Source organism: Siphateles boraxobius, unplaced genomic scaffold (genome assembly GCF_051911475.1).
Source record: "Siphateles boraxobius isolate OS27281-9 unplaced genomic scaffold, OSU_SipBor_1 103, whole genome shotgun sequence".
NCBI lineage: Eukaryota > Metazoa > Chordata > Actinopteri > Cypriniformes > Leuciscidae > Siphateles > Siphateles boraxobius.
The window spans coordinates 1,992,501-2,015,452 of record NW_027508704.1 but is presented as its reverse complement, the minus strand read 5'-3'; the positions used below and the strand labels follow the sequence as shown (position 1 = coordinate 2,015,452).

The 22,952-nt window shown below is 37.1% G+C and overlaps 1 protein-coding gene across 1 annotated transcript in view; it reads right to left on the bottom strand.

Moving 5' to 3' along the window:
• Positions 1-3,530: 3,530 nt before the first annotated feature.
• Positions 3,531-22,952, bottom strand: part of rab26 (RAB26, member RAS oncogene family) — a 102,331-nt gene continuing 82,909 nt past the window's right edge. The window contains exons 6-10 of the mRNA XM_077246102.1: positions 12,065-12,130; positions 11,832-11,888; positions 10,797-10,873; positions 7,326-7,811; positions 3,531-5,678 (exon numbers count right to left, since the gene is read on the bottom strand). Coding sequence (XP_077102217.1) covers positions 7,709-7,811; positions 10,797-10,873; positions 11,832-11,888; positions 12,065-12,130 — 303 coding nt within the window. The 3' untranslated portion in view covers positions 3,531-5,678; positions 7,326-7,708. The remainder of the gene's footprint in view (positions 5,679-7,325; positions 7,812-10,796; positions 10,874-11,831; positions 11,889-12,064; positions 12,131-22,952) is intronic.

Here is a 22,952-nt window from a genome sequence, read left to right as displayed (position 1 = left end):
AAAAGCGAATAAAAACAACAGTCGATACATACAATATCACTTACATTAAACCAGAATAAGAATAAGTGAAGTTAATCCATGTAAGGCACCCTGGCAATTCACAGTATTTTATCTCTATTTAACACTTTGATTGCAGTTGGAACAAAGGAATTTTTCAGTCGATTTGACCTGCACATCGGGACCCTGTACCTCCTTCCTGATGGTAATAATTTAAAATAGGCATTCAGGATATGAGTATCGTCTCCAACAATTTTCTTGGCATGATTTAAAATCGAAGCATCAAACATCTCTTGTGGTGATAATCTCTCCTCACCCCCTATAATTCTATAGGCGGTGTGCACGTCCTAACCTCGATTTTAATTGGACAGACAAGTTACCATACCATGCAGTGATGCCATATCTAATCAAGCTCCCAAAAATAGACTGGTAAAACAAATACATGATTCTCTGATTCACTCCGAATGCCTTTAACCTGCGTAAAAAGTATAATCTCTGCTGTAACCTGGAACACAGATTGTCGACATGAAAAGACCAGCAGTGAATTATCTATATAGACTCCCAAGTACTTGTATGAAGGAACCTGTGCAATGATATTACCATGTATCATTACTGGACTATGATCCCCTACACTTCTAGGATCGAAAATCATCTCGACCGTCTTAGTTCCGTTAAGTATTAGCGAGTTATCATCACACCAGCTTATCTGTTTACCTCAGAGCAATAATGTGAAGCATTATCTTTACTATTTAATAAGGTTAAAATTGCCGTGTCATCAGAAAATTTGATAAATAAAGTACTGTCTTGGCTTGCTACGCAATCATTAGTATATAATGTAAATAAAATTGGAGAGCAAACGCATCCCTGCGGGGCTCCCGTGTTCGTAATTTTAACCTCAGAATACAAGTTGTTGACTCTCACCTGACACCTGTTGTGTGCGGTTGTTCAGAAAGAAATAGAGCCATTTAATACAGTATGGATTTACCGTGAGCTCTTTTGATTTTGTGGTCAACTGAACTAATTGAACTAATTTCAACTGAACTAAATGAACTAATTTCGAATGCTTGTTTTACCAGTTTTCTGTTTCATTGCACTCAATACCTGAATGAACTGGATCCACATGAATGAGATATTAAATCTATATAAATACATCAGATTTCATTAAGCAGATTTCTGGCTGTGCCTGATTTAATGCTTGCAAGATTCACTGCAAACTAAAAAAAAAAAATGTATAAAATAATATAATAATATTATTTTTGTGTCAAAATATACTCAGAGGTACCTTAAACGTTCAACTTGTTCTAAACATTTCTCATGCGTTTTCTAAGCATTTTTAAGCTCTGTTTTTTTAATTGAGAATTTAAACCCCCACTTTCTACTTGGTTGATTCCATCTTGCAGTTTTTTAATTATATACTCAACATTTCTTCCTCTTTTCCATAAATCCACATCATCAGAGAACAATGATGTACCCATGTCTATTGTGATATTTAAACATATATCATTAATCATAATGGAAAACACAGTTTAATACGCTCGATTGGGGTGTTTCATTTTCTGCTGTGTATTGTCTGCATATCTCTGATCCCTCTCGTCAATAGTTCTTCCATCTAGAAAATCCATTATACAATTAAACATTTTTACTCCAATACCCAGCAAATACCCTCTTAACATGTCATAGGCCTTTTTAACATTCAAAATTACAGCCGCCACTGTCTCTTTATTTTCTTGGGCTATTGTCACTTCATCCTCATTACATATTATTTAGGGATGCACTGATATAAAAATTTTGGTCGATACTTATAACCAAGAATTCTTTATTAGAAAGCTGATATATTGGCTGATAAACCTACATCTACATTTTTTTATAGAATTTTTAAGAACCGGATAAAAAAAAAAAAGTCTCACCATTAAAATCCATGTCCCAAGCACATAATTATAGAGATGTTTTCATTATAATTTTATGTAGCCTATAAGACAGACTTGCGCTGCACTTAAACTTCTTTTCTTTTTTAATTTAAAAAAGAAGGGAAAAATGTCCAAGTCGGCTGTACTCAATTTAAGCACTGACTACATCACAGTTATGAGTTCATGAAACAGCCAATCACAGCAGCGAACCAGATTAAGCCCCGCCCATTCGCAGCTCTCACAGTGAGCGGGAAAAGTGAGTACAGCCAACTTAGACATATCTACCTTCTTTTTTTATTATCCTCAGAATTCATCCATTTGAATTTCTTCAGTAATATTACCCAGGACTATATGTCAGTAATGTCTTACCTGGCTATTAGTAATATTTCAAGACTTTATTCACTTGTGTGTTTAAACGGTAACTAAACACTAAAACAACTTTTTTTAGTTAATGATCTGTAAGAATGGAGCTTCATAAATGCTGTTCATTGATTCCAGTAATTTTTTTGACATTTGGGTTTAAAGTGTTTTAATTCTACATTATATGGTTCAAAAACGTCTGAGTGCTGCCCTCTTCAGGTTGAACGGTGGCTACTGCAGTTCAATTTTCCTATTGGATGTTTGCGGTGGTTCGTGACGCAGCGGTTGTTGGTGACGTAGCCAGGTTCCATACAGAGACATGCGTCTCAGGTGACGCCCCCCTCCGCTGGGCTCCGCCCACTTTCCCAGCATTTTTCAAATATTGCCAGTGGGTGGAGTCAGGCTCTGACCAGGGGTTTAGTTACCCTTTAATCATGCTGTAATATATTTGTCATGAGCTATTTTTCTAGTTTTCCCCAAGGCTCTTTTTAACCTATGCAGCCGGAGCAACTTCTCTCTATTTACGGATATGACGACACGCACAAGCGAGTGACGCATGTACGCAATTTCCCGCAAAAAAAACATCCCGACCAGTCTATAATACAAACACTTATAAAAGGCTTAACATAGCGAATCAGGGTAAGTCTAAGACAAAACAATGTTTTGGAAGAAGCATCGATAATGCATTGAATCATTATTACAGTTTGTTAATTTTGAACAAAACAAAAAAAATGACAGAGTGCACCTTTAACAGAAAACTATACTTTATATGTACTATACTTATATACATAAAAGGAAATGTGCTATTTGCAAACCAAATTTCGTACGTTTTATGAATGACTTCAAGGAAGGAACAATGCTGTTCAAGATAGCATGATCTCCTTGTTTATCATATTTAACCTGCTGAAACTGATTAAGGAAACATAGAATAAGAGTAATTGCTTGGATTAACTACTTCTGATTGTATTGTTCTCTTCATTGTAATTGGTTTTGGATAAATAAATTCATGTATACTTGATATCACACTTCTCTCTGTGAAATCTGTTAACAATAAAACATCATTTAGAATATTATATTATTATAATATAATTTCCTGTATCTAAATGATGTTTTATTATACTTAAGTATAATTTAAATATAAGTTAAGCATAATTATGGCATGCTGGAAAAACTTTTGTTTTCATGTTAATTTCGTAAGGAAAGGAGAAGTGATATGATATTGTGTCCACGAGGTGTCGCTGTTAGATCATATTACTGAAACTTCAATTCAGAATTCAACTTTATTGTTGGAAATACAATACAACGCTACATGAAAACCTTGAAAAAAAACAACAACAACGTGGAGGTCAATAGAAAAAAGTTCCGTATATCATTGCTTGTCATTTCTGTGATTTCACCGGTTCGAGTAATTTCTTCCTACAGGGGGAAATAAACTGAGTTTATCTTATATACATTAGTTGATTTGTGGTCAAAATTCTCTGAGCAGCTAAAAATGGCACATCAGTACAAAGTTTCTGAACAACAAAATATTCATTTCAGGTCTTTCATAAGTTCCAGATATATGATATAAAAAAATAATAACAACCACATTAAAAGAACGAGAACAAAAGTGCAAAAGGCATAGTACTCTCCAGGTCAAAACTCTTCAAATGAAAATATTTTACAGCACGATATACAGTAGTAAACGATCTACAGTACGCATAGTATCTTGACATAACATCAAATCGTTAAATTCTGGCACATCCTGAACATCACTTTAAAGCAACTAATTTCTAGTTAAAGCTTATATATATTTAGCGAACAGGACAAAAAATGTAAGGCATTCAATAAAACATCAATCATGTATGATGCAAACTAAGCGCCATATGATATTTTTCATATGTATACATTACATACATTCATCTTTCCTATTAGTTTGTATTTTATGAAAAGACATTGCCAGATAACAATGACGAGAGAATATGGTAGCACTTTATTTTACAGTCCTGTTCTGCATGCACTTTGTACTTATTGTAGTAATTACAATAACTCGGTAAATAACCCTGAATCTGAACCTTAATTACCTTATATTAGCAGTATTTCTTAGGTAAGTTCACTGTACGTGTATGTAAGAATAACAGAGGTTAAGGTTAGATTCAAGGTTAGTAGTAATTACCCAGTTATTGTAATTACTGTAATAAGTACATGGGGAACAGGACAGTCAAATAAATTGCAACCGAGAATATGATTATGGAGCGTGTGTGTGTGTGTTTCTGAAAGTATAAAGAGCCTAATATGTATATGGATGAGCACTTCTTTTAACTAACTTAATCAAACTTTCCATCCATGTTAAAACATTTTATTGTGTCACATGATTTTTTTCATTATGGAAGCTTGTTTCCGCCACAGAAGAAAAAATAAAAAAGGTAATTGTGACTTTCTCTCTCACTATTGGGAGTTTACATCTACAGTCAGAATTGCATGATATAAAGTCGCAATTGTGTTATAAAGTCAGAATTGTGTGTTATAAAGTCAGAATCGCGTGTTATAAAGTCATAATTGTGTGTTATAAGTCAGAATTGTGTGTTATAAAGTCAGAATTGTGTGTTATAAGTCAGAATTGTGTGTTATAAAGTCAGACAGTCAGAATTGTGTGTTATAAAGTCATAATTGTGTGTTATAAGTCATAATTGTGTGTTATAAGTCAGAATTGATTGTTATAAAGTCAGACAGTCAGAATTGTGTGTTATAAGTCAGAATTGTGTGTTATAAAGTCAGAATTGTGTGTTATAAAGTCAGAATTGCGGGTTATAAGTCATAATTGTGTGTTATAAAGTCATAATTGCGTGATAAAGTCAGAATTGCGTGCTCTAAAGTCATAATTGTGTTATAAAGTCATAATTTTGTTATAAAGTCAGAATTGCGTGATAAAGTCATAATTGTGTGTTATAAAGTCAGAATTGTGTGATATAAAATCATAATTGTGTTATAAAGTCAGAATTGTGTGTTATAATGTCTTAATTGTGTGATATAAAGTCATAATTGTGTTATAAAGTCAGAATTGTGTGTTATAAAGTCGCAATTTCATGTTACAAGGTCAGAATTATGAGAGAAACTCGCAAATCTGAGAAAAAAGTTAATATGCAATTGGGTGTTTATATCTCACAATTCTGAGAAAAAAAGTCGCAATTATCTTTTAAAATGTTTTATTCTGTGAAAACAATCTTCCATGTTCACAACCTCGATGAGCCTTAGAATAATGTGTGACGGTTCGTACACACAAAATAGAGAAAGTCTGGCTTAAAACTTTACTTTGAAAACAGAAAGATTAACAAAAAAGCATAATTTCCCTCATGTCATTTTAAAACTTTTCCACACATATTTAAATGTGTACAAAGTGCATCAGGACTCATTTTGCACAGATGTACGGAGCCCCTAAAGGGTGATGGTGGAAAAAAATTTAGGATGGGAGAATTTTTTTTTTTTTAATCTTTTGCGTTCCCTCGCGAAGTTATTTGCGTTCCCACGCAAAAGTTTTGCGTTCCCTCGCAAAGATATTTGGGTTCCCACGCACACCCTGTTGTGAGCTCGGACAGACACTTCCTGTTTAATGTCCCGCTGGCAGTGCTTCAGAGCCCCGTACGTTAATGGAGCGTTTCATAGTGTTTGAACTTGGACTCAAATATAAAGAAATGCTGGCAATATTCAAATAGGCTATTCGAAATTCCCGGATCAATATTCTTGAGCTAAACGTTGTTAAAACACAAACGACACCTATTTACAATCACAGGAAACTAGACAACGAGCTAATTCTCCTCATAATATAAATTTATCTCTAAACAGCCGTTTGAGAGACAAGTCCAAATAAGGGGCCGTCTGCAAAGTTCAAATCCCAAACCCATCTGCACATTTTATATTATTAAACATATTCTATAGCTTCACTATGACATTGTGGCCAAATTCAGTTCACACATCACCACTCTCCTGCTGGTTATACTACAATACTTAGTTTGATTTAAAAAAAAGCATAGTTGTTATGATTTTTTATGAAATAAAATCAATAACTTCACACTGTTATGTGTAATGCCATCGAAATTCAGTAAGCAAATATATTGCATAAGCTATGATTGTAACTAGCTGCGCACAGTACCAATATAATTTTGTGTAAATAATAGGCCTACTTATTTTTTATGTGCAATTACTTCCCATACTAGCTTTCCTGTAGCTCAAACAGTAGAGCGTTGATGCATGCAATACCAAGGTCATAGGTTCGATTCCCAAGGAAGAGCAAGAACTCATAAGAATGCAAATACATTTACATTCTTATGAGTTCTTGCTCTTTCTTTGGATAAAAGAGTTACATTTACAGTTATGCATTTGGAAGACAAAGTGTTGTATAACCAATATTAGAGCAGTGATGTGTGAACTAAATTTGGTGTGTTACAGTGGAGTTATTGAATATTTTTCATAATATAAAATGTGCAAAAGCAGTGTAATATGACCAGTGGGTCACCATTGATGTGTAAGCTGAATTGGGTGGCACTACAGTTTGTAACATTGAAGTTAATGACTATTTTGTATTTTTGAATATGAGTTGATGCTGTAGTCGTTTGTTGGGTTATATTGCACTTTGCAGATGGTCCCTTGACTTGTCTCTCAGCCGCCTGCACATAAAGATCCATTTAGCCTATATTATAAAGCTCGTTTTGAGGAAAATTGGGTTGTAGCTCGTTGTCTAGGTTACAGTGATTGTAAATAGGTGTCGTTTGTGTTTGAATAACGTTTAGCTCAAGAATATTGATCCGGGAAGTTCATTGAGTTAAGCACGGACCGCATTTCTTTATATTTGAGTCCAAGTTCAAACACTATGAAACGCTCTAGTAACGTACGGAGCTCTGAAGCACTACCAGCGGGACATTAAACAGGAAGTGTCTGTCCGAGCTCACAACAGGTTTTGCGTGGGAACGCAAATATCTTTGCGAGGGAACGCAAAGTTTTGCGAGGGAACGCAAAAGATTTTTTTTTTTAATTCTCCCATCCTAATTTTTTTTTCACCACCACGTCCCTTTAGGGGCTCCGTACTGATGAGTCTTTGTTAATTCAGATTTTTCTCTCGTATAGCACACAACAGAAGTGAGTGTATGATGCGCAGTGATGATGCGATACACACTGAGATGTGATACACACATTCACAGCTTGAGGCGGCGCGTCAGAAAGCACTTCGAGAGTCTGAACAAACATCATTCTTCCCTGTATTTATCAGGAGTGTAAATATGAACACACGTGCCGATTGCATTGAACGACTGATTCTTCTCTGTTTGCGAGCTGTGAAGAGCATGGAGGTCCAAAGAAAAAACACAGCGTTTGAAAATGAAAGTCTCCAGAGACACCGAATATCTGACAGCATCCAATTTATGCGAGAGAAGAGGATGAAAGTGTAGAAACACACAGACGGAGAGACGGGTTTATGAGCGACAGCATCCGACTCCCTTCATCTCCTTGTTAACAAACTCCTGGAGCTGAAACTTGGGCTCGTTCGGATCCTTCATCTCCTTGTGCTTCAGATCCCTGAGAGAAACAGCACAACTCAGCGCACGCGCTTTATTTGCACAACAGTCAACGAAGGAATTAGGATGCAAACACACCCACCAATTAAACACATGCAATATCCCTCAGATTACTGTACTTTACTGGGAATGTCCAGCATCTGTGATCCAGACACTTAAATCAACTGTTAAACGGCAAAAGCTGCATGTTTTTCTCCATTATTAATCAGTTACTTCTACCAAGGCTGCAACATTAATTGCATCAGGCACAAAACTGTACATTTTGTGAATAACACACTCTTTATTTACAGTAAAACATGTTTGCTCTCAAACAGAATTTAATGCATACACTAAAAAAAACAATAAGTAAAATAATTTTTTTATTTTGCATGCATATTTTTAAAGTAAATTTCACATATGGAATTAAGTAAACTCTACTTAACTAAGTTAAGTGAAAGTAACAAAGAAAACTAGAATGTACATTTCCTGAAGAAAATGTGAGGTGGTGCTTGCAGTGGCAAAACTCACCACTCGGTTGCTAGGGTGTGGTACATGATTACATAAGAGCTAAAACACATGTCTATACGACGTTCTGGTGCTGAGATATGGCTGAGATAATTCATGCGTTCAGGTGGTTGCTAGGCGGTTGCTAGGGTGATCTGGGTGGTTGGTATGGTGTTGCTAGGCGGTTGCTAGGGTGTTCTGGGTGGTTGGTATGGTGTTGCTAGGGGGTTGCTAGGGTGTTCTGGGTGGTTGTTATGGTGTTGCTAGGGGGTTGCTAGGGTGTTCTGGGTGGTTGTTATGGTGTTGCTTAGGGTGTTCTGGGTGGTTGGTATGGTGTTGCTAGGGGGTTGCTAGGGTGTTCTGGATGGTTGTTATGGTGTTGCTAGGGTGTTCTGGGTGGTTCGTATGCTGTTGCTAGGCGGTTGCTAGGGTGTTCTGGGTGGTTGGTATGGTGTTGCTAGGGTGTTCTGGCTGGTTAATATGGTGTTGCTAGGGTGTTCTGAGTGGTTGGTATGGTGTTGCTAGGGGGTTGCTAGGGTGTTCTGGCTGGTTGTTATGGTGTTGCTAGGGTGTTCTGGGTGGTTAGCATGGTGTTGCTAGGCGGTTGCTAGGGTGTTCTGGGTGGTTGGTATGGTGTTGCTAGGGGGTTGCTAGGGTGTTCTGGGTGGTTGGTATGGTGTTGCTAGGCGGTTGCTAGGGTGTTCTGGGTGGTTGGTATGGTGTTGTTAGTGGGTTGCTAGGGTGTTCTGGGTGCTTATTATGGTGTTGCTAGGGTATTCTGGGTATAACATTGAATTTAATCACACTTTTAAAGTATATTTACTTTGAAACATCTTAGTAATTAATACAATAGATATTGTGAGAAACATCATATTTACATAACAGACAGTTCGATTATCGTGAACGCAGAGATCTCAACAATACACAATGACGGTAACAATTGATGGATCATTTATGTGTTTGAATGTGTCATTTTGATTAGAAATTGAACTCCAAATGTCACAAAATGGCAAGTTACTAATCCTAACAACAAACGCAATGATAAAACAGTGTAAATACAGCTGGAAAACAGTGAAAAATCAACCTTATTAATTATTCAAGGCCCAGTGCATGATGGGAACACCAGTATCAGAAAAGTTGAATAATTTTACTTAATTTTATAACGTTGATATTTATGCTTTCATTTCTACCCGCTTGAATTGAGTACTAATATAGATTTTACTTAGTTTTTTAAATTATTGACTGAACTAACCTTTTCATGTAAATCACATTGTTTTTTTCTGTAGTATTTACTTCACCACAAAATAATGTGTAAAGCTTTTCTTGCATGTTTAGATGGTATTCTGGGCTTGATTTTATTGTCTGAGACATATTACTGAAATACTGACACACTTTTGCATAAAATCTTGTAAACGTAAAGATAAATAAAAGATAAATCACATCACTGATGAATTACTCTGCGTCTGATTTCTGAACACAACATTAACTGCACTGGGAAAACAGCACTAAATGTGTGAATAAGATCCATTTTAATACTCATTTACACAGGGAAGAGGCGTGTTTGCACTGAAACTGAATTTAAATGTGCTAAAAGCGTTAACAACAACCAAGAGGTACAAAACAAGTTTGTTTCATTACAAAAATAGCTGTAAAAGTATAGCTCTACACAATAAATATTTAGAGAGAAAGACAAAACGTGTCTTCCTTTTGTAGAATATACAGACACTTATTAACATTAAACATGAAACATATTGTAAGTCACTGCCGATAAACTTTTGCTGTATGTTTACATTACAGGTCATAATTTTGGAATAATTACATTTTTTTTTATTATTGTTAGTTTTTGAAAGAAGTCTCTTCTGCTCACCAAGGCTTCAATTATTTGATAAAAAATGCATTAAAAACAGTGAAATATTATTAGAATGTAAAACAACTGTTTTCTATGTGAATATACAGGTATGTTAAACTGTAATTTATTCCTGTGATCAAAACTGAATTTTCAGCATCATTACTCCAGTCTTCAGTGTCACATGATCCTTCAGAAATCACTATAATATGATGATTTGATGATCAAGAAACATTTATGATTATTATCAATGTTGAAAACAGATCATATTTTTGGTGCCTTGGTGAGCATAAAAGACTTCTTACTTAAAATATGTATTATTCCAAACTTTACAATGCATTGGCATTGTAACTGTAAATACATATTTAGCATGACATAAACTGGTTAAATTGGATTACGGGTGTTTTGATGAATAAGATGCAGTTTTTTGCACATGCAAAAGTGTCTCAAATGTATTTAATGAATGTGTTTTCACCAACAAACACAAAGTCTTGTAGTAATGTTTGAAAATTGTCCTGAATTTGGAAAGGCATCGCCTGCCACGTGTGTATGTTGTGGCAAATCTGATCATGTTTTCCGCTGCACATAAGAGTGTGATATTCTCAGCGCTATTTATCATGCACAGATTTAGTTTGGGCCTGAAAGCGAGTGACTTACTTTGCCACAGCAGTGAAGGACAACTCCACATTCAGACCTGATTTAGCACTGGTCTCCATGAAGGGAACGCCATACTCCTTTAGAGAGAAAGAGAACAGTTGTCTACTTCCTTACAATATGCATGCACAAATCAACCATAAATATAATGCATATCACATTTACAAACAGTGTGATCACTGCTTCAGAATTTCTTTAAAATGTCCCTATTATACAGTTTTAAAGGTCTCCTACAACCGGTTTTCATGCATCCAAGGCCAAAAACACTTTAATTTTCGCATAATACATATTACAGCATCAGCTCATTTCTCTCAAATGGTCTAAAAACAGTTTGTTCTCTCTAAACTCCGCCTCTCTGAGAGCTGCTCTGCTCTGATTGGTCAGATGACCCAGTCTGCTGTGATTGGCCAGAAACCAAACGCTCATTATCATATCTGAATCTCAGCTGTTGACACACAGTGATATGAACGGTAACGATGGCGTGGGTTTTACCGTATCAATCTCATCAAAGTGGATTTGCTTTGTCAGCAGAAAACAGCGTCTTCTCGACACGAACAACACGAACCAAACTCTTCCAGTCTCAGATAAACTAGTGTTTGAGGGCGGAGCTAAGAGACGCTGTTCAGCCAATCAAGACCAGAGGCGGGCATTATGCAAATTAGTTAAACACCAAGAGCTGGAAGTACGATTGGAAATGTGTGTGTGTGTGTGTGTGTGTGTGTGTCATATATGCATGAGTAATTTAAATGGAATAACCTCTCAAAGACAATAAAAGAGGCTTAATAAGGCAAGAGATTTGCATTAGTCTAGTCTGCAGTGAAAGTGTGACAGGATTATGAATGTGACTGAAAAAACAAAAACAGGTAATGCATGAAATGTATGAGTGAAACCTGCATAATGTGATGCCGGTTTGATGTTTCCCATTTAAATCTGCATTTACATATTTTCTCTCATTAAAAAGATTTTACACCAAGAAATTCTGTTTTATTTTATGTCTGCATGACTGTGTAAGTGTGTTTGTGTGTTGATATAACACACCTTGGCCAGTTTCTCACCCTCCTCTCGCTTCACAACCCTTTCATGAGTGGCATCAGCCTGAAAAATCAATCAATAAACAATGCATTATGTATTAGCTTGTATTTCTAATCAATGTTTTCTATATAACTTATTTATGAATTGATGCAAATATCCAAATCCAAATTTAAAAGGTCATAAGGTTTCAGATCAGGAAACAGTGAAGTATCTTGAGCATTTCAGTATACTTTACTCACCTTGTTCCCCAGAAGCATGATCACTACGTTCTGCTGAGCAAACTCATTAATCTCTGTGAGCCAGGCCTGCGAAAAGAGAACAATTGTATTGTAAATTTACAATCTTGTTTAGGGCCTTGAATCCCTGAGCAAGAAAGAGAAAAGCAATGTTTTCCAACACAGCAAGAAAGGGCAGGTCATTTCAAGGAGTGTTTAACCCTTGTGCCTCCTTATGGACATTTTTAGCAAAAATTTGGCACAGGTGTGTATTTTTATTGTAATTTTACTATTTCACCGCTATTTCCTTAAAAAGATATTTTTTGCACTAGTTACACAAAATACTCCCTTTCAGCGCCTTTTTGGACAAAAATGGCCCCATTGCAATTTTTAATCCCAAGGCCATTTAACTATAAAATGATGCAATCTTTGTTAAGAGGCTTTCATTCTGTTGGCAAGGCTTCAAAATTGTAATTTTTACTATTTTTTTATCAGATGGTGCCATTTTTCCAGGTTTTGCCTATAAAGCAAATACTCGCTTTATTCCTGTTTTCTGCTTCGGCATATTATAGAGACAATTGGATAAATTGTGCAACGATATTTGTGTGTGTGTGTTGGTATGGATGTCTGAGTGTAGTTTGTATGTGTGTAATAGAAAAAAAATGTGTGTGTTTGTGTGCTTGTAATATTGATAGAGGAAAAACTCAACTGCAAATCTAAAATCCAATCACTGTGTGACTCGTGGAGTTTTGATGGAAACCAATGGGTAAAATCTGTTACTTATTTATATATATGGCTTTGATTTTCTAGCCGTTTTAGAGTTCAACTTGTTTTATAAAATATATATTTTATATAAAATAATGTTCATAAATAATTTTCATAAACTTAAACCTATATAACTTTTTTTTGGATTTACTTATTCATTTTTTTTACTTCAGCAATAATCTGCCAAGGGTCTTTAAAATGATACCAAACTTAAAGGGTTAGTTCACCCAAAAATTAAAATGATGTCATTAATGACTCACCCTCATGTCGCTCCAAGCCCGTAAGACCTCCGTTCATCTTCAGAACACAGTTTAAGATATTTTAGATTTAGTCCGAGAGCTTTCTGTCCCTCCATTGAAAATGTATGTACGGTATACTGTCCTTGTCCAGAAAGGAAATAAAGACATCATCAAAGTAGTCCATGTGACATCAGTGGGTTAGTTAGAATGTTTTGAAGCATCGGAAATACATTTTGGTCCAAAAATAACAAAAACTAGGACTTTATTCAGCATTGTATTGTCTTCCGTATCTGTTGTGGATCCGCGTTCACGAGTCCGCAGTGACGCTGATGACGTAAGACGCTGCTGACGTGTATCTGGTGCGTCCGTGTATTCGGGTTCAAATAAATATGGCTGGGCAAATAAATGCAAGTCTTCCTCTGTGTGGAAATCCTTAGACATGTTTGTGAAGATTGTTTCCAGCGTGCGTCTCCCTCAGACTGTAAACGAAGCTCGGTCGCACCAGACACACGTCAGCTCGTCTTACGTCAGCAGCGTCACTGAACGCGGATCCCCAACAGAACCGGAAGACAATACAATGCTGAATAAAGTCCTAGTTTTTGTTATTTTTGGACCAAAATGTATTTCCGATGCTTCAAAACATTCTAACTAACCCACTGATGTCACATGGACTACTTTGATGATGTCTTTATTTCCTTTCTGGACAAGGACAGTATACCGTTCATACATTTTCAATGGAGGGACAGAAAGCTCTCGGACTAAATCTAAAATATCTTAAACTGTGTTCTGAAGATGAACGGAGGTCTTACGGGCTTGGAGCGACATGAGGGTGAGTCATTAATGACATCATTTTCATTTTTGGGTGAACTAACCCTTTAAGTCTGTGCTCCCAACTTAAAAATTTTATGACATGGCCATTTTTGTCCTCTATGTACCTATGTGTAACTTTTAAATGAGGCACAAGGGTTAATCAATGAAAACTGCTGGGCTGAATCTGCAGTCACACTAGAGCTAATGAGGAAAAATCTGCAAAACGATGCAGCACAACTGGCCACGCCCACCAGATTATCAGAGACCTCACAGGACAGCCCTCATGGGTCATAATCCACGCTGGGACCAATGACCTTCACTCGCTGCGCAACAATACTGCTGATGCTGGCAGAAAAATGGCAGAAATCACCAGCAAAAAGTTCCCAGAATCCCGGATTATTATCTTCACACTTCTCCCACGACATGACACACCACCACACATCATCCACAACATCAACACTGAAATCTCCCTTAGATGTTCTACACTTCCAAACGTGCACCTGATCCAGCACCACATCGGCCTCCAACACCTGTACGATGGGCTCCACCTGCGTAGAGATGCAGTGCGCATTATTGCAAGGACCCTTAAAGATGCAGCCCTGGGTCACACTTCATTGTCATTGACTCCAGAACACTACCGGTCCATTCACCCCTACATGCCCAGACACCCCTCCGACCCGACCTGACCCGATCCCGGAGAGGAATCAACCCTAAATGCCCAGACACCCCTCCGACCCATCCCATCCCAACCTGACCCGAGCCTGGAGAGGAATCAACCCTACATGCCCAGACACCCCTCCGACCCGACCTGACCTGACCCGATCCTAGAGAGGAATCAACCCTACATGCCCAGACACCCCTCCGACCCGACCTGACCCAATCCCGGAGAGGAACCAACCCTACATGCCCAGACACCCCTCCGACCCATCCCAACCTGACCCGAGCCCGGAGAGGAATCGACCCTACATGCCCAGACACCCCTCCGACCCGACCTGACCTGACCAGAGCCCGGAGAGGAATCAACCCTACATGCCCAGACACCCCTCCGACCCGACCTGACCTGACCAGAGCCCGGAGAGGAATCAACCCTACATGCCCAGACACCCCTCCGACCCGACCCGACCTGACCAGAGCCCGGAGAGGAATCAACCCTACATGCCCAGACACACCTCCGACCCAACCCGAGCCCGGAGAGGAATCAACCCTACATGCCCAGACACCCCACCGACCCGACCTGACCTGACCTGAGCCCGGAGAGGAATCAACCCTACATGCCCAGACACCCCTCCGACCCGACCCGACCTGACCAGAGCCCGGAGAGGAATCAACCCTACATGCCCAGACACACCTCCGACCCAACCCGAGCCCGGAGAGGAATCAACCCTACATGCCCAGACACCCCTCCGACCCGACCCGACCTGACCCGAGCCCGGAGAGGAATCAACCCTACATGCCCAGACACCCCTCCGACCCGACCCGACCTGACCCGAGCCCGGAGAGGAATCAACCCTACATTACCAGACACCCCACCGACTCGACCTGACCTGACCCAACCCGATCCCGGAGAGGAATCAACCCTACATGCCCAGACACCCCTCCAACCCGACCCGACCCGACCCGAGCCCGGAGAGGAATCAACCCTACATGCCCAGACACCCCACCGACTCGACCTGACCTGACCCAACCCGATCCCGGAGAGGAATCAACCCTACATGCCCAGACACCCCACGACCCGACCCGACCCGAGCCCGGAGAGGAGAGACGTCGGCTGGACAAGCTTCTCACATCCTCTAATCAACCATAGTTTTATTACAGTTAAAGTGTAATAACCATAGTTTTTTGGCAGATTGAGTAGCCTACCATTTGTATAACCACAGTTTTACAACAAACACCATGGTTAAACTATGGTTAGTGTAGCAAAATCATGGTTAATTTGTAGTTAACATAGTTTAACTATTATAACCATGTTTTTTAGGTTTTATTATTAGTAAAACCATGGTTAATTTCCGTAAGGGATTCCACACCCACCTATGGCTCACTACACACCCGTAAACCTGCAGTCACCAGCTCCACGTCCTCCTGCCGGTCATCAAGTCCCCATTTTATTCATATAATGCACAGTGCATTAACTAATGTTAACATTTATTATTGATGTATTATTAACATTAAGATTATAAAATGCTGTAGAAGTATTGTTCATTGTTAGTTTATGTCAACTAATGTAGATTAACAATTGAAACCTTATTTTAAACCGATATTATGTGTATAATGAGGGATTTTGAACCTGTCAGTGCGTTTCTCATGACCTTAAAGGCTTGAAGAGACTGTTTATTATCGGCTGTTTTCAGAATAAATAAATGCAAGGACATGCAGATCTTCAAGTGTTGTCTTCAATCGCATGAGTTTGTCATGCTGAAGATCCAGAAGAAACTGTCTCATGATTCTGTTCGATCTCGATCTGAACGTGTCTCTCTCTCCACGTCTCTGAAACTCACTCAGCCTCATTTGCATTTAAAAAGCGTAACAGTGTTATTTAGCAAAGCCTTGTACTATATCAGTGCATGTGTTTATATAATCCTCCCGGGCCTGAAACAAGCGAAAGAGTCGTTTGATCGTGTTTCATGTTCTGCTTCCAGGCTTTATTCCAGTACAATGAACATCAGTCCACAGATACGCATATTTCCCAATATATTTATTAATTACGGCTATTTATTAATTATAAAAGGATGTCTTGTGTTTGATTTGTGGCATTGTGTCTAAAAGGGACACTGCACATTTCGAGAGTTCTGGCCTACAATACGGTAGTGGCCGAATGTCAATTCACAGAAATATTGCAGTTTTCATAGTTAAAGCACATTATTTTTATGTTCTGATTACATTATGCACCTTAAATGCAATGCAAATCTCTTTAGATTAAAGTTTCACCATATACATACTGTAAATGTAAATGTATTTTTATGGTTTGAGGATCACTTTTCAAATGTTATACTGTGATGGAAACCAAAATGAAGGGCTTGAAATGAACTATCAGGCATGATGTGATAAGAAAACATCATAAAATCAGAGTAAATATATATTTTTATCACAATATTCTGTGTTATTTTAATATTACAGTAGGTGTGTAAAATGTTGTGCTTTGACGTTGCCAGATTAAAACCAAAATGCAATGTTGTTCAAAAGTTTTGTGCTTAACCTCCAACAAACGCTGAATTTCTGGACATTATGACCCAAAATATGGAGAGATGACTTTCACTTTAAACCTACAGATTGATAAAGATTTGAAGTTATGGGAAAAATGGATTGTGTTTGCGACTTGACTAATGTATCATCTGACTTTCATCAATGTTGTTTTACATACGAATGTATGTGTGATCAAACGATTGTTCTGTCTTGTTTAGATGTGATTGTATGTTGTTGTTGCTGTATTTTTTTGTTTTGTTTTTTTGTCGTTTTTTTTTTCTCTCAAAAGGATAAATAATAATAAAAAAGAAAAAGAAAAGTTTTGTGCTTGCTGGGAAACTACTGTCTAAATGTCCTTCACTCCCTACTAATGAAACCTAGTAATACCAGAAATGCACAGCGCAACATTCTTCATAATATTTACTGTAGATGCTAATCTTGATTGTGCAGAAAGCAGAACATGGTTTTACTGATTATTACTTTATTGAGCTGAACATCAGTATAGCAAATAATGTCTATTAATCATTTTACAGTGTCATTACTTAAATTATCCATCATTCATGTAATGTTTTTGTTTCTGAAAAGCAGAAGTTCGTCTAACATTTTGAAATGTTACTTGTTTCAGAACGTGCAAAGAACATTCAAAAGTAACGTTACGTTTCCCATATAATGTTTGCAAAATTGAATGTTTCCTAAACGTTCACCTGATAAAGAAAAAAATCTATATTTTTAAAACATAAAAGAAAACTTCAGAGAACATTCAAAAATAAGCAGAAGGTGTGAAGTAACAATACAGTTCAGTTCTTTATCAGAGATTTTCTTTAGTTTATGGTGATAAAAACATCTGAATCTGGATCAGAAACTCTCTGGATCACGTGTGACGGATAAACCAGTCATTTAGAAGGGGAATTTATTTGAAATAAAATCTTTTCAAGCAAAATATTGATTAAAATGTAAGTAAATTACGTTTTTTTAGTATGTAAATGACAAAAAAATAAAGTATATAATGTAAAATTAAAGATCATACAGTAAATGTTGGTGAAGCATTTTCATAATGAACGTGAGTGTGAATGTAAAGCAGTGCACAAGATTCTCAAATATTGACTTACTGACTTCAAGTTGCATTTCTTCAATGTCTTGTTTTAAACAAAAGTAACACTATTTCATCTCATATTCAACTATTTCCCTTCACAACTTGGGTAATAACTTGAAAACTCATGCAGTTTTTCACATGAGATGCAAAAATGCTCAAGCCGCCAAAACCCCGGATAAAGAAACATTCTGTAAAATCATATCAGGAAATAAATAGTGCAAAAGGTTACAAATGAGCGGCTGTGTCCTGTGACAGAGATAACAGCAAAGACACCATTTTCAAATCATATAGTTTTTGAATAAACACTCAATTTCAGCCAATGCAATAAACTATATGATCTTTGGCTCAGGAGAATAGAAGTCTCCATTTGATATGATCTTATCTCATTTCTGTTGAGACGTAAGAGTCTTTTTTGTGCAAATGGTGAGTGGTAAATAAATGCATGTCAGAGAATGAGGACTATTCTAGCAATAGTAATAAGGCGGATGTGTCTCAATATGAACTTGTAGAGAATCAGATATTTATCATCTTGCAAAGACATGGATCATGCACAACTCATTTACAGCTGCATTTATCAAAGTTATTCTGTATGTTCATGTTATTAGAAAACAATGTGAGAAATGATGTTTCTCATTGCTTTATGTGGTTGCCATACGCTTACTGATGTGGCAAAAACACAGACGTTTGAGTCATGAATGTTTTTCTGTTTTCATCTTTTAGTGTGTGTGTGTGTGTGTGTGTGTGTGTTTGAACACAGTCCTGTTCACACAATAGTGCCAAAGTAGCACAGCCAAGTCAATCTGCTTTCCACACACTCTTACTAAACACTCGTGATCAAGCTTTACAAGAGAGAAACTATTTCTGATTCCATTACACTCATTCCAGACGATATTTAAGCAATATTTACTAATTATATATTTTTACTTTTATATGAAAGAATGGGAAATTATAGGAAATTAAAACGTAGCTCAAAATGTTACAATACCGAAGTCATGAGTTTGATTCGATAATGCATGCATTGAAAACAATGCCAACCTTGAATGCAATGTAAATCACTTTGGATAAAAGCATTCGGCAAATGTGAAATGCTAAAACCTTTGAAGACTGGAAATGTTGGCCAACTTTTCTTTGATAAATGCAGACAGCACAACTACTAGAAAATGATGCTCAGAGTATTTCCAATGCAATGTTTGATTTCAAAGTAAAACAGCTTTATAATGTCTTTATAATGTAAACAGATTTATAATGTAAAACAGCAATTTAAAGATTATGTGAGTAATTTCAGATCCAAGCGCATGCCTTCTCTTTAAAACCAAACAAAACGCATTCACTGAAAAACTGCAAACCTGGAATACAAATGTAAATCACTTTGGATAAAAGCATAATGCTCAAAACTTTGATGACCACTATAGTTGCAAATGATGTCTTTTCTTTGATATTGCATAAATGTAGACAGCACAGCTGTTAGAAAATGATGCTCAAATTATTTCCTATGCAATTTATGATTTCAAAGTGCAGCATTTTTATGTAAAACATGCATTTAATGATATACTATGAGTGATTTCAACTCTCTCTCCAAAACAACAAAACACAGTAACTACACTATAAATATCCAGTTAAATTATGCACTGAGAAAATGCCAACCTTGAATTCAATGTAAATCACTTTGGATAAAAGCAGAATGCATAATGCATAAATGTGAAATGCTCAAAACCTTGATGACCACTATTGAATATTTTGCCTTTTCTTTGATATTGCATAAATCACAGATTGTAAAGTGATGCTCACAGCGTCGGAGAGACTGACTTTAAAACGACTGAATCGAGTCGTTCAGCGGTGTGACAGATGAGGATGAGCATATCAGGAATCTGTAATGGAGGCAAGAGTGATAAATGACACGTATTTACAATAAAACACGACAAGAATATAAATGGAGGGAGAAGAGGATGTGGCAAGAATTCAGAAAGCGTTTTAAACAGACGATGAAAGGAGGATAACGTGAAGTTAATCAAAGGTAATGGAGATAAACACAACTGAGAAGAAGAAACAATTAAACAGAATTAATTTAACGTTTAAAGATGTTATACCAGGAGTAATGGAACAAGTGAAATGAATGAGATAAACCGAGGAAGAAGAGAGAAAGAGCGAATGATGAACACCAGGCTCAGACCGGTATCTGGAGATATATTCATCTTATTTAGCAACGCAGACGGTAAGTAATGAAAGCAGTTTGTCACGCTGTAAAGATAGTCATTATTTGAAGAAGTTCAACTACAGTAAAGCTAGAAAAATTACACTTACGTTACTATACGAGCAGAATATCTCAGGCTGAAACATAATGAGGGTTTTTGAATTAATTCATCTCTTATTGGGGTGACCGCATAATTAAAACATCATTTTACACTAAACACAACACAATATAACTACGTTATAAACACATATACAGGTAAATTATGTGCAGCTACAAGGAGAAGCAAAAAACATAAAATATAATCAGATGTAATGTGTCGCGCAGGAACTTCTAGGAATATCCCTTTACTGTTCTTGACTATATTATATGGTAATCTAGAGTATTTACTACCAAAAACAATACATTTTACAGAATTATATGAAACGCAATTTAGAATTTACAAACCTTTTCACGGTATGGCAAAGCAAATCAATCAATATTTACTGTTGCACTTTTCCAGGAGACTGTCGAAAATTACAAACATAGTGTTATAGTGTAGAACAAAAATAAGTGTTAACTAAATATATTGCTTGGCACAGAGACTTTCACGCCAGGGCCGGATTAACCATTAGGGCAACTGGGCACTTGAGCCCATCTAAGGGGCCCTGGGCACCAGGGGCGGAGTGGCAATCGGGAGAGTCGGGAGTTTCCCCGGTGGGCCGGTAGTGTTTCGAGGCCGCCAGGGCCGGTCTGATAAAATGTAGGCTATTCATTGCAAGTTCACCATGCGCACTTGTGGCCCAAGCGAGGGGAAGAAAACAAATATTTTAGATAACGGAGCGTATATTTGCACTAAGTGCCTGTCTTTTTTAGCAAAACGACGCTGTCCACGGAATAGCTACAGTGGCGCAGGTCGTAGCCCGTGAAGTGCAAGAAAGCAGCTTTTGATGTGCTCGACCCGAGTTCGAATCCGCCTTTTGCCGAACTCTCTCTTCTCCCTTTTCCCAACACATATGAGATGTAAAATGTATAACCTTACGTAACATAAAGGTCTCTAGCGTTATATTTTGCCAACGAACTAAAATCCAAACCATGATATGGCTTTGTGCCTTTATAAAACAGCACAAGACTTTAAGAATAAGCATCCTGTTTGTGCTGCGTGATTTAAGTGCGCTCTTTGCTCACGCGATCAGCATGGTTATCTGGTGTTTTCTCCTAAATAAAAGCTCAAGGGTTTATTTCTTGCAAGTGAAGAAATTAGGACAAAAGTATTTTTATTTTATTGTATTATAGTGTAATGTAGACTAAAATATACTTTTGAAATATTCATTTTCATTATCATTAATATAGTAGCTACATTTATAGGCTACATGGATTTTACGTCATAGGAATAATTATATAAATCATTATTACATTATTATTATAATTGTTTGGCATCCTAAAACACCATTGATAATGTAATGTAGACTGAGACTCTCATAACTAAAAAGATGTTTGAACCCTCTTTATTTTCCTGGTACAAATCAATGCTTTTTCTTTGTTCAACGAGCAGTTCATGGGTTGAAGCTCATGCCCCCGAACCCCCCTAGAGGCACAGAGGTCCACCCAACATATCATTTTACAAATTCCTATGGGAAAGAACGACCATTTATGAACTTTACTCCAGCATAGTACAACAAGGTTCCTTTTAAGTCAGTTAAACTGTAAATGCCATATTAAAATGTCCTTGGACAAAATATACATTTGGCCTGCCTAAGGGGGGCCTACAAGACATTGTGCCCAGGGGCCTCTGAACTCTTAATCCGGCCCTGTTTCACACAGATATTCTGGCCAGTCAGATCGTTTTAATCTTGCTAATTTCCAATGCAACGGTTCATTTAAAGTGATTTTTAATGAAGAAAAAAAAGTCAGCTGTTTGCAAACTTTAACCTCCTAAACTAAACTAAACTAAACTAAACTAAACTAAACTAAACTAAACTAAACTAAACTAAACTAAACTAAACTAAAAATGCATGCTTTAACAATGTAAACCATGCAATCTGACTTACACTGAAAAGTCACTTTGGATAAAAGCATCTGCCAAATGCAAACCTGTAAATGTAAAACACTAAAAACTTTGAAGATCACTAGCGTTGAACATTTATAGCTGGAACAAATAAAACAGCAAAAATAAAACTGTGACAGCATTAAAACATAATTTTACACAAGAATGCAAAAAAATAAAACTAGAAGAAAATAAAATTTTAACTAATATTTTCGAGAGAGAAGAAATCAGTTTTTCAGAGATTTAGATCCGGTCGTTCTGATCCATTGATATTAGCATTTGAATGAATAACAGCTGTGAGTGTGAACAAAACAAAACAAAAACTGCATTTGCAATTAACAAATTGCATTGGCAAAAAAGAAAGAAAAAGAAGCAGAAGATCTGGCAGCAGATTTAAGTGCCCATCAGCAAAGACGTCAGATTTCAGATCGTGATCTTCCTGCCATTGAAATGAATGGAAACGGACAACTTTAAATCCTGGCTGAGAGAGATAACACTGTCCCAGATCCAGAATACTCTTCAGAACAGCTGTGATATCTCTGATATCCGGCAGATAAAAGACATTTTATCCCCCCCAAACTGTTTACAGAGTCATTTTGTCAGATAAATAC